We start from the raw sequence: 13,337 nt of genomic DNA on the forward strand, positions 1-13,337 counted from the left end.
TCCAATTTTTAGTGCATGGATTGTTCGAATATGATGGGATTTGGAATCTACCAATCAAAATAACACTCTGAATACCACTGGAATGATGAACATGGAGACAATGAATGCTAAAACCTTCCGGGTAGGGAGGGCCACGATCTATAAAAGGTTGGGAACCACTGCTCTACGGTAAAATATTAGATTCCCGTGCTGCTACGTTTTGGCTTTCCCATGCATATATTTGATCATTGCTCTCTTGTTTCTTTTCAAATCTTCTCTTGTGCTTGATATTTCTCCCATTTTTTTAATTCACGTGCAAACCTTCATACGACAAAATATTTTCTGTCAATCGGAACAATTCTAGAAAATTTATGACATCCTGATTTTCATGTTAGTCTTTTGACTTTTGTGTACGTATATTTGAACATTTCTCTTTTTTTTAGATAATTATCGGTACCAGTTTTTCATATTATCTCATGCATGCTCTCACGCACGCCTTATGGGCATGATAATGAAATGAAAATAATTTTTTTATAATTACACAAACAGAAAAATGATATATATATGTTGAAAGCATTAATTTGATGTGCAGAAATAGATTTATTACGGCGTGTAACTCTGAAATAGGGGACATCGACATCAATTATTTACTCCTGATGAATGGTTCAAACCCGACATTATACTACTATAATCGAAGAAATATCAATATAATTTTGGTTAATTGGAGATTGCGATGTTCCGGGTACCTATTGTTTAAAAAATGCACTGATGATTGATATATTGATAACAACTGTAATTGTTTTATTCTGCAAAGCATGTTCTCTGCAAATAATAGACATGACCGGACGGTGTAAACTGTTTGTTTGTTTTTCTCTAAATATGGCTTATCCGATTGTTGTAATTGAAATTTGATTATGCCCTAAAATGGGATTGTTAATTTCAAACATTGTAATTTGTCGTGTACTTTTCTTTACATTTTTTCAATGATTAGATATAAAATAATAAAAAAGGATACCGATTCTATATATATATATATATGACATTCTTCATTAAGCAGACCAGTACAATATAAACAGCGAGTTACAATTTTTTGTCACTTTCGCCGACTCGCTGCATAAAGTGTGATCTCCTGTTTTTACTAATACTGTCTGGAAGGTAACATTTGCAATGGAAAACTCTACCGTTCCCAACTATACTACGGATGCTACACTGCCCGCTTCGTCATGGTCAAATGATTCGGATGATTATCAGATTACACCCAGAATTTTTACCCTAAATGGGCCACACTTTACCAGTTGGATGACTAAGACCGTAATTACGCTTGTTCTTGCTATACTAGATTCATATATTATCGTGGTTCTGGCAATCGATGGAAAAAGGGAACTTTCAAAAAGCAGGGGAATAGATCAAGAAACAACTGGAAAGCGACTTGGGCGCTTGATGAGATTAGTCAGATTCCTACAATCTATTTCTACTCTGGGATTTCACATTACCGCTCTTGTGATAGCCATTGGGGTCGAATTTAAAGGGTTGCCAGGTGCTTGTGCGTCTGCAAAAAAAATTCAGGCATTCTGGGGAAGTTCTTCTTTTATTTTAACTTACTTGGTGCTGTGGTTAAGACAAAGAGTGATTTACAGTAATCCAGCTTTGAAACACTTGACAAACATTGTTTCTCGATCTCTCAGTATATTAGCTCTTGCAATATTGGTTGTGGGATTGGTAGCTAATTACTTCAAGTACGCGCTTAGTTTTCATCATTCAATTACAAAATTTGGCTGCGTTGTATCTAAAGCGTATATTTCACCTTTAACATCGTGGCTTATGATTGGTATTTCAACGATTGTGTTGCAGATGTTACTACTAGGTTTATTTCTGCATCCTTTACGAAAGCACCAAAGTAATGCAGACGACGGCAAAGAATCTTTAAAACCTGTGATACAGAGAGCTTTCTTTGCAGCATTGGCTTGTACCTTAAGTGAACTCATTTCAACAGCGATGACATTTGGCCTTGGTAGAAAGGACGCATACATTATATCAATATTCATGCGTATCCGCATGTTTATGAATGTGGTGACCATTATTGCTTCATTTCCAGATTGGAAGACCACAATATTGCCATGGAAAAACTACCCAACTGACCAGGGGATAAGTCGAACAGTAGACTCCAGCAGCAAAAATATTCCCGACATTAATTGTCCCGCACCGCCAGCTTGAGATCATGTTGTTTGGTCTCATCGTCTGAAATGCCTTGTGGGGCTTACCATTCCTTGGCGTGCATACAGCTATCGTAAAATAGTCCTTGAAAAGTAGACCGTTGGTCAGTTCGGGTTTATCTTGTCAATTTTTGGCGAAGACCTGGATGTTTTTGGTGTCTGATGTTTTCTTTTCTATTGTGCTCGATTTAGGAATTGTAGTTTTCAAATTGCACTCACATTAAACTTGCATTTAATTTTACTCCATACCGCACACACACACACCTATTGTATAAGATATTTCGTATTTTAAATATAATGAACTGAATGTTTTCAAGTTGGATAAATTGTTGGAATACTCCGGACGAAAAATTAAAATAAACGCATATACTTCATCCTTTTTGAAATAACATTCACTCAAATCACTGTTAAGTTAAGCCGATTGATCACTAACGCTGTAAAAGACAGTGAATTTACACGTTTTTCTGGTGATGTCGATTTTCTCTGTTTTACTTACCATATAATTATATTTGATTCAAAATGAAAATAAATTATATATATTGTTAATGTACAAATGTAAAAATTGTTTTTGCGTGTGTGAGGTGACGAAAAAGGGTAAAGGGACTTTTTCACATTGTTCCCGATGATAGAAAACATTAACCGACACGGCGGCCAACCATATGAAGATCTACGGCTGCCAGTTCGCTTATAGAAATACATATTTAATTAATTGCCGATATAAGTTTATAAATTTCGCCATTTGCTTCCGTCATTTTCGCCGTTTTAGCTACGAACATATACAATTCACCTGGAAAAGAAAAGGATATATATATATATTTATTTTTTCTTGCCTTATAGTTTTCCCGGTCATAAATAACTCAAAACAAATAAATTTTCCGAAAATGCTCAATATATGAAGACAAAAGCCCAAACGATGTAGTAGGACATCAAATCGCAATGATAGCGAACGCTATTTTAAGTTTGATGATATCATCATACAACAATTCATAGTGACAAACGAAGCCCATAGAGCCCAGAAAAATATTTGAAATAAATATATATAGGAATAGCCTTCTAGCGACAACAACAATCTTGAACTACTGAAAATTTCAAAGCAGTTGGTCCAGTAGATAAAGAGAAAAGCGATTATTACACAACATCACTTTGTCCACTTCTTGTCAAAAAAGCACAGACAAGTTGCGTCTCGATGAAGCAAAAGTTTTGTTTAGTACCGTGTAACTGTATAATGTACTAATGTTAGCATTTTTCAAAGCAAACCAGCCACACCGAGAATCAACCAATCACCTTTTTCGTCCTGTGCGAATGCAAACAAATGTTGTCGGGGATTGTGAGATATAGTTCCATCAGGACAAGCAGATTTTCCAACACAAATATTCCGATTTTCCCATTTGTCGCCATTTTCCTCCAGAGCCCATATTTGACTGTGAAGAACAAGATTTTTGATAGTTTTAATAGAATATTTTAGTATTAATATAAAGCGCAGTAAATGGAAATCTCAAAATGCCATTTAAATCGAACGGTTCTTAGACATGCTATGCAAAAAACCTGATTTTATTCGTTTTTATTCACGTATGATCAAATAAGATGATTTAGGTAAACACTAGCTAATTATATACGTAAAAGTACAGCGAATCGATTTCCTTCGATGTCAATGATTTTTCACCGAGAGTGCTCATCAAAAGATATCAGGACTTACATGATATCGATGCATCGCCAACATAATTATTCACTCACCTGTAGAAACTGGAAAAGTCATGTTTAAAGTTTTATGTTTTCTTTGTATCATTACACAACATCTAACCTCTTACGCTGATCTCCATAAACGTATTTGCCGTTCAGTTCTGGTACATTAGACCCTCTGTATACATATCCCCCAATTACTGCCTGTCCAACATCATGTGTGTAAGAATATATTGGCCATTGAAGAGCTTGGTCTGTTATGAACAGAAAATAAGATTTTATTACTCTAGCTATAGAGCTAATAGGGATCTTGTTAATTAATTCAATAACAAATGAACAGTAACATCTCATTTCTCTTCTAATGGTTACTACGATTAATCAAATGTCAGTTTTTGATTTTTTAACCTGTATCGTTTTGATCTTTTGCAATTCGAAAAGACAAAAGTTTTGAAATTATATACCAAACTAAATTGTAATTTTAAATACCTACCAGATGCTATAATTTCGTCACACATTTGTTGATCATAGCAATTATTTCCTTCGTAGGCTCTCCATCCATAATTCCCACCTTTCACAATTATATCAACTTCTTCAATATGATTTTGTCCAACATCACCGCAGAATATTCTATCTGGAAGTGAAATGAGGCACATGATACAGGCGTGGTGTAATTTTTAAAAAACTCATACCCAAGTTAGATAAATATCTAACGCAGATCATCTAAAACTCTTTTAAATCTAAGCTCTAATTAACGTAATCGGTTAAAGCTGAATCTGTATACTGAAACTTGTTTATTTCACATAACATTCACCTGCATTCGATCGAATGTTTGTATTTATTTCCCCTCAATGCTATTGAATATCATGGCTTTCTAAACCCGTTAATTTTTACTTCAATATTATATATATCAAAAACCCTAGACCAGTTGTTCCCAACCGCCGGTCCGCGAAGCTTTTTTACCGGTCCGCAAGAAATTTCGTTGTTTTTATGTCTCAATCGCTATACCGTAGACAAAGTTGCGTTAGCTCACTACGCAATTCTCTTCCGCCGTGATATTGCGACGTCTTTCTCGACATCTTGGCGTCGAGCATTCACGCTTTTCCGGCGCCGATTCATCGCGAATGCGCTCCATCAAATCTCACAAAATTAGGAAGCCTAAAAATCGGCACGCGTGCTTTTTCTGTTCTGCGTGCTTTTCCTGATTAATATGACCATCCATATAAAACACAATGCATATCTCCTCGTTTAAACAAAAAAAACAGTCAAGAACAGTATAATATAATATATAAAAAAAATTTTCTGTTCTGCGTGCTTTTCCTGATTAATATGACCATCCATATAAAACACAATGCATATCTCCTCGTTTAAACAAGAAAACAGTCAAGAACAGTATAATATTCCAGTAAGATATGAACTTGTTGCGACCCCACAGGTGGTCAAGACTCAAGAGACGCGCAAAAAAGCATGGGCCGCAGAGATCTTTTCCGGTTCCATTACATTTGAACCCACGTACATTTGAACCCATGACAATTGCACCTGTATGCTTTTGTACCTATGAATTTTTTTTTGTTTTACGGATAGTTGAACCCATACTAACCCTAACCCATGGGTTTTAGCACCCGCATAAAGATTGAACCCGTGGATATACACATGGGTTCAAATGTACGTGGGTTCAAATGTACGGTCACCATCTTTTCCAGACACAGTAGGATTTTGAGCCTGTTGCCAAGTTATCGACGACTTTATCATTGTAATGCAAATTCATTACGTTTGAGGCGTCGATCAACTGCAGAGGTATTATTATGATGAACCCAATGAAAAGGAAAGGCTTGATTAAAATAGTGATTCTACTTTACAGTCCAGATTAAAAATAAATTACTTATCACACTATTAGATATCTCTTAATAACGAATGCCCACTGCAAAGTAATCCAGCAGTCAAACTGTTGTCCGTCTTTTCAGTCAGTTACTGGGTTATGCGAATAAACATTTTCATCACTAGATTCAATTAAAACGAGGCAAAGAAATCGGCTGCACGTGGCTGCAGAGCTACGTGTTGCAAAAACTTATTTGAGGCGTCGTTTGCAACCTTCTATTGGAAACGAAACATCAGCAAAATTCTCACATGAGTTAATTGTGTTTGTACATGATTTGGCATGTACATGTTTGTAATGTGAGATATTTTAAGCGTGCATTTCTTACGCATAATGGGTGCCCAGCACTGCATTTCATTACGCAAATATATGGTATTATTTTAGGTTTCACCCATTTTCAGTTTTTGGTAGGCACATCATTTTATAGTTTTTCTCCGTGTGAAATATTTTTAAGTGTGTTTGTTTTGTTTAGAAGCATATTGAGTGCCTGGCATTGCATTATATTACGCAAATATTATCTACTTATAATAGCTTTCAAAGCAACATGAACTAATTAATATAGGGCTACCTGTTTCACGATCGATAGAAGTTCTCCATGGGTTCCTCAGGCCATAAGCAAATATCTCTTTCTTTTCCATTCCGTCAGAATTAACGAATGGATTGTCGTCGGGTATCGTGTATGAAACATTAGGATTCGACTTCACATCGATTCGAAGAATATTACCAAGAAGAGTTGTTCTGAATAGGTAGTTACTGTTAGATATTGATCATGCAGGCCTATAAGAATTTAGGGTTCAAATATATGTATTTTTTCAGTGGAGACAAAAAAGTTTTCAACAATCGAACTTCAAGCCTTGTTGAGTGGCACCAATAAGTATATAGGTATTGTTTTGCAGCGCTCGTAAAATACTATGTCTAAGTTAAACTATGCGAACTCGCTTAAAACTCAATTTTTGTACTCCAATATGCACAAAATATTGTTATTTTTAGTCAAACATGATTATATGACATTTAGTTTTCATTGAGTTTCACCCATCCACTATACGCGTTAATAGTTAACACCTGGATTGAAATATCAAAAATAAATAAATTCAGGACTTTCTCACAGAGATTGTCCATTTCCACGCGTTCCGTGTTTATCTCCTCCCCCTCCCCCATCTCCTGTAGTAATGTAAAGATATCCATCGTTTCCAAAAAACAACTGACCCCCATCGTGATTTCCTTCTGGTTTTGGGAATTCTAAAATTAGTTTTTCACTTTCTTCTTCAACGACCATTGGTGGGCCTATATCTGAAACCTGTTTTAATTACGTACAAATTCTTTTTATTTTTATTTTTCATACTTGTTTGCATTGCTTATAGCAGTGATTTTCAACCGGTGTTCCGCGGAACACTGGTGTTCCGCGAGAGACCTCCAGGTGTTCCGCAAAAAATTTCTTTTTTGAAGTATTATGACGTCATTCGAATAATATTAATAGCGTCGATTTGGAAATGGCGGGTCAGAGTTTTGGGAAGTCGGTATAAAAAACTTGTAACCAGAGAATTTCTCGGCGTGTATTTTCAGTGATCCATTCCATTCTTGACCAATTAATGTTTCAAAAATGTGAACATTATACTCGACCATGGATGGAGTCATGATCGGAGTTGGTTACATTCGTTGCATTTTGAAGCATTTCTTGTAGTAATAATTAGGGCGTGGCATCATTTTAAAATTGTCAAGTGAAGTGTTGAATTTGCAAATTCCGTAAATGAAATTGTGAATTTTCCGGTAACGATTTCAGCTATGATAATGTTCGCGGTATTGTTTTGTTGGAAAAGAAAACGTTAAAACTTGAGGTGATTAATTTTAATCAGCGTCTTCCTTTCTACTAGGCACGAGAGCAATTGGGCACAAAATTGTTTACAATTTGTAAGATATCGTGAAAGAAGTGCTCTTCATCGTCATCTCACCTAATGATCACGTAGAAATTCCTTTATTCCAGCTTTTAAATCAACATTCAGGATTCACGCAATCACAGATTTATCTAATCACAGTATCTAATTGATTTATTTCGGAAATAACACTGACACCAGTGTGGAGCATAAGAAACTCAATTATCGTCCTAATAAATGTGTGCATCCCGTTGTCGATAATGATAAAATTATTCGCTCAAAACTGTGACGTTTCAATTTGCAAACGGCGATAAGTTAGCTCAAAGCTGGCGCAAAAGATAAATATTAGAATAAAATTAAGTTGGGATTTAAAATCGCTCCCTCATGTCATTAACAATTGTCGTCGATGTGAACGCATATAGTTAAACCAAAATATGAAATTTCGATCTCCGCCGATCGGCAAGAATTAATACTTGCGCACAAGAACAAAGGCGGTAATATGAAAACGTTCAGGGGGCAAAAAAAATAGCGATTATGACGAAATTAAACAGTAAAAATCGCTTTGTTGCCAATTTTCAATGTTTCTATTAATTTCCAAATAGACCCGCGATCTTTTGGACTCCTGTTGCGTATAAAAAAAACGCGAGAAATTGATAGCCGTTGAGAAAGAGATGCGTGTTTGTCTCTCTTCAATTACAGCCAGTACCGTACTTTAGCTCTTGTAGCTCTGAATCGGAATGTGTCACGTCCTTTCCAGCTAAAGTTGATAAGCTATATTATTAATTTCGTTATTTTATTTTCATGTCGAAATGATCGATGTTAGTTAATTGCATAATGTATTTCCAAAAATCTCGTTTGGTGTTCCGCCACAGTTTTAGATTAAAAAAAGTGTTCCGCGGTACAAAAAAGGTTGAAAATCACTGGCTTATAGTATTGGGGTTGTAAAACTGGGGTCCGTTTTAGGGGGCCGGGAATGACCAGTAAAGAGTTTAGGTGTGAAATGAGATTTGCACAAGATGAGCATGAATTGAAAAAAATTCCGGAGAATAACTGTAATTTTTGCTTGTGACATGGTTTAAGCAGTGGTGGGATTTAGCCGGTTCGCACCGGTTCTATAGAACCGTCTCACGGAGTTTTATAAGATCAGCGAACCGGTTAGCATTACTAAAAAAACATGTAACAGAACCGCCCGAAAAATATGACTTTTGTGATTGAACCGACTGACAAAAAATTTGAGTCCCACCACTGGGTATAATCCGTAAAGCCATTCCACTTTAGATCTAGCATAACAGTTCTAGCAATTCGCCACTCTTTCTCGACGTCACAAGTTTTATTCAGACAATTACCGGGAATGCTGGATGGGGACATGTCTACACAAAACATATTCAAATGCAGGGAATCTTTATTTCATCATTGCAAAAATGAATTTCGCCCCAGTTGCGTAAATTCTACCTTATTTGGTATTGTATAAATAAATAAACAGTCATCTAGGATTGGCTTTTCCGTGTTACTCGAAAAGAGAGAAGTCAATAGAGGACCCACTCAACGTTTGTTGGTCTGTTATACTAGTTCAGGCTATAGTATAGAAATAGTCGACCAAATATAGCTTTAGTTATATGATCATTGACTTGAGAGAAACAGCTTCAATGAGCTCGTGATCCCACAACTAAATCACCAAACTATTACCTTCATCCTAACGATGCGTTCCCTGGTTCCTCTCATGGAAGGGTTATAAAATAAGTAGAAATATTTATTCGAGAGAAAATCTGGATCGAAAACCATCGAGAGCAAACCTCTCTCATCAACTGCTCTGTAGAAAAACAAGTTATATTATGCTGCGCTGAGGTATAAAAGCAAATACCTTTAGCTACCAGCCTACCAACAAAAATGGCGCAGAAGTTCGATACCTTGCTTGAATATTTGGAATTCGTTATTTTCTTATCAGAAAAAAATAAAAGCTACATATCTGTTATTTCTTCATTGTCGTACACCTTTCTGGTAGAGTGACCTGGTGAAATTATTTTTTGAGAACTTCGGATATAGGAGATTATGTACCACGCTTCTATGTAACCTGAAGTCATCGACGGGTTTACTTACTCCAGATTATTGTAATTTATCAGGCTTTAATGACACTCGTTAGATGAAAGGAATCCTGTTTCTTTACCCGAGCAAGCACGCATTATATTCTAGAGTTCTTTCGCAATGTTAAGTTTGTATAAAGTTATTTTCTAGCTACACAGAAAGTTTTGTTTTACATTCAGGTATATCTTCAATTTATAATACGACAATATGGCGCCTTGGCGAACTGACAGTTTAAATTCTCTACTAGACCAGGGCTACACAACTGGCGAACCGCGGTCCAATTCCGGACCTTTTGAGTATTGGATTTGGACCGCATCTGCTCCTTGACTTTGAATGCATCATTTAATTTTATTTCACAATTGTGATATAATGCATTTTTCGCTAAACCACTGAGGAAAAAATTGTCGTATAGCAATATAAGTTTCTCAGAACATTGACTCACTTGTTTACTTCTCTAGCATTGGCTAATCAGCAAGACGTCAACGTTGCGTAAAAATGCGTAAAAACTGAAGTTTTAGTGGCTTCTTGGATCCATTTTTCACAGATTTTTAGAAATTGTGATAAACATTAGATTGTTTTTGTGGCTTTGTAAGCTATTTGTCAGTTTTTAGTATATATTTGAAATTTAAAAATAGGACAAATAAACCGATTTTGCCAAATAGTATACTCTCACTTCCTATATGAGAATCAAGATTGAAATAATTGGCGAAAACGAAGAAATGTAACTTCTCAGAGTAACGATTGACAAATAACTGCTAATAAACACGAAAACTACTAATGAAACGTTTTGCTAAAATTCTTGTGGACGCTATAATTTTTCTTCATATTGTTTGGAGAAATCGTTTTCCTCCCAACAAATATATTCTAAATATTCAGTCTTGAAAGAATTCAAGTCGCTGGAAGACTTTAAAATATATATATTTTTATGGGGGCATTTATTTTACATCTTTTCAGCAAAGCCGGCGCTCAATTACACAAGCGCGATATTGGGTATTGCTCTTGTATTTTATCAAACGATGCATTTGGAATTTTGCATAGAGAAAACATATTTCTCGGAATGGCCCGAACCCCGGTAATGTTTAAATTTTATGTACGGACCTTTGGTGAAAATAGTTGAGTATTCCTGCTTTAGACCACAGTAATATATTCCAACTAATGAAAAAGTATGATAAACAATGTACCCGCTCTGTTGTACTTTGCTAGCAATGTTTAGAAATGGTTTTTGTAATCTCTCTCGTTTTGCTGATAACTCCCAAATGATTCCGTTTTGCTGAACAACAAAAAGTCTGCAACATTAGAAAGACGATTAATTTCCTCCTTCGCGTGAACTATATGGCTACCCTAATATGTACCTGTTGGAATTGTCTTGCGGAAATGCTCCATCCACAACATTTTTCACACCGTCTGTTATTTTCCGGAGACAAATGGGAATGCAATCTGCAAAAACGAGTAATAGTAATCATTTTTTTGCATATTGTAAACTACATCAATCTTTCAATATACTTCAAATATTTATTATTTGTTGATGGACCGTAAAATTTCGTACAGCCGTCAAATTTTATTTTGCACACATCCAGATGTCTAAATCTTACAATAATTAATTTAGTTAAGTTTTACGAAGAGATATGCAGTTTGAACAACGTCATATTATGTTGTAATATGTTATTTAACAGTTTCACTATGAATCGATCATAAATTCACTCCGTCCACCATCGCGGCTAATTTTTTCAAATTTCTTACTTTCTGCAAATTCATTCTCTTTAACTTCTTCGTGTTTTTCGTCCAGCGAGTCTGTTTTTGGATAGCAGTTTCCCGTCTTGTCAGAAGCATCAGGGTCGCATATTTCTTTCCCAAAAACCATCACGATGTATTCTGCGCAATTGTCGTTTAACTTTCTACAAAAACTTTGACATAGTATCGGAAATTTTCTATCTTCTTTCGTTTCTCCTTCGAAAAGATGGCCCGACTTTGGAGAGCATTTCTGAGAATGTAAGTTGTTTTAATAAAAATTGATGTCATAACCAAACTAAAGATAAAAATAGGAACGTTGAGTAAAACTTTGGTAGAATATTCACAGTGATTCATGCTTCATCTTTGAAATTGTCATTTGACCTATACGGTAGATAATTATTGGCGACAAATATTATGGAACGAGTGATTTCTAGGTACAATTTTTTGCTATTGTATCAATTTCTGTTAGACTTCACCTGGGTAGGGTATCGTTGCTACATAAACAATTATAGCCGTTTTTTTATTCACTTCCCTGAAATTCCATATTTAGTCCTTTATATGTTTATTTAGTCGGTATTTTTCGTGAAATGAAGTTGGACGAAAATAATGTGGCAGTTTACAAAAAAATTCAGACCTGGCATAAAATTTCAGTAAAAAGGCTTAGACATATTTTGGGTATTTCCTCTATGGACATATCTGTGGAGAGTTTATCTGTTATTCCTCTAAGCGCTTGACTGTCGCAACATCCGTTAGTTTTGTATTTTCCGCATACATCGACCATTTGCTCGTTTGTGCGGCTAAATGAAAAACACAACTGAATGCAATCCTATGACTGTTGTATAATACCTATTGGTCAACATAGCTCAGCTACGAAAATAAATACAATATATAGACCATAAACTTTCATCGGATACCTTCAAAGTTGGCACAAAGGAGAAATAACCATTCAATTAAAATTCGTTTATTATTTTTTACAGTAGGGGATGGGCAAGGTTTTTGAACAGAGGACAAATTTTTTTCCCATTTAGACTGGCGGGCCATGTAAGTATGAAGTAAAAGTTACATTTCATGGACAATATTTACAGTGTTACAAAAGCAAAAGTAGAAAACGATAAGCCTCGTGCCAAAACTCAATTTGATTGCAATCCCAACAAATTCCTTGAGTTATTTTTTGTTAAAACAGCAAAATTTGGTTTTAGTTTGGCTGTGACAGCATCAGGCGGGCCAGATTGAATTACCCAACGGGCCGGATCCGGCCCGCGGGCCGTAGTTTGCCCAGGTCTGTTCTAGAGTGTAAAATCTATTTCGTGAACATATGTGATGACTTAAATTTATGTTTATTTTTTCTTACTTATTACAAATTTACTTCCGAATACGAGTCATACAACTTCGAACCCTAGTACAGACACACTAGCCTTATATGAAATACACTTTCAGTTGCTTTCAATTCAACACACTTTTAATTCAGAACTGCTGGAACGATTGTATCACGGAAACTTCTAAACAACAAAAATAACTCAACTACTCACTCTTTCGGAGAATTTCCACCAAGACACATGTCGTGAGCACTCGAAATGCTAGAAAATATCACCAATATAAGTGGAAGGGCACATACTACACAATCATATTCCATTTTATCCGATATGCATTGAGCTGAGCAACAAACACAAAAGGCCTACATGGTTTAAATCTTATATGAAAAGTGTAGACCGTGTTACTAATCCACGGTACACATCGGATGGTTGTCATCATTTCATTTCCGTCCTACATTGCAGCTTAGCCAAGGAATCGGTACATGATTTACTTTGCCCAGACTTGAGCAGTAGGAACACCAATTCGCGGCTGATTTGCGTCCATATGTAATCGGGTATGTTTTTTATTATTATTGTGATATCATATTGTGTTCCT

The 13,337-nt window shown here is 35.7% G+C and overlaps 2 protein-coding genes across 2 annotated transcripts; one reads left to right on the top strand and one right to left on the bottom strand.

The window, feature by feature from the left end:
- Positions 1-1,021: 1,021 nt before the first annotated feature.
- LOC144424362 (uncharacterized) lies at positions 1,022-2,193 on the top strand. The gene has a single exon (XM_078113576.1). It carries the CDS (start codon positions 1,147-1,149, stop codon positions 2,191-2,193), a length of 1,047 nt encoding a protein of 348 aa, XP_077969702.1. The 5' UTR covers positions 1,022-1,146.
- Positions 2,194-2,839: 646 nt separating this feature from the next.
- On the bottom strand, positions 2,840-13,131 carry LOC120331191 (HHIP-like protein 2). Its single transcript, XM_039398258.2, has 12 exons — positions 12,959-13,131; positions 12,064-12,226; positions 11,439-11,679; positions 11,051-11,135; positions 10,880-10,984; positions 9,303-9,426; positions 6,852-7,042; positions 6,314-6,483; positions 4,363-4,503; positions 3,994-4,126; positions 3,477-3,613; positions 2,840-2,979 (listed from the first exon to the last, which is right to left on the bottom strand). Exons 1-12 carry the CDS (start codon positions 13,060-13,062, stop codon positions 2,894-2,896), a joined length of 1,680 nt encoding a protein of 559 aa, XP_039254192.2. The 5' UTR covers positions 13,063-13,131; the 3' UTR covers positions 2,840-2,893.
- Between the last annotated feature and the right edge of the window lie 206 nt (positions 13,132-13,337).

This window comes from Styela clava, chromosome 6, assembly GCF_964204865.1.
Source record: "Styela clava chromosome 6, kaStyClav1.hap1.2, whole genome shotgun sequence".
NCBI classification, from domain to species: domain Eukaryota; kingdom Metazoa; phylum Chordata; class Ascidiacea; order Stolidobranchia; family Styelidae; genus Styela; species Styela clava.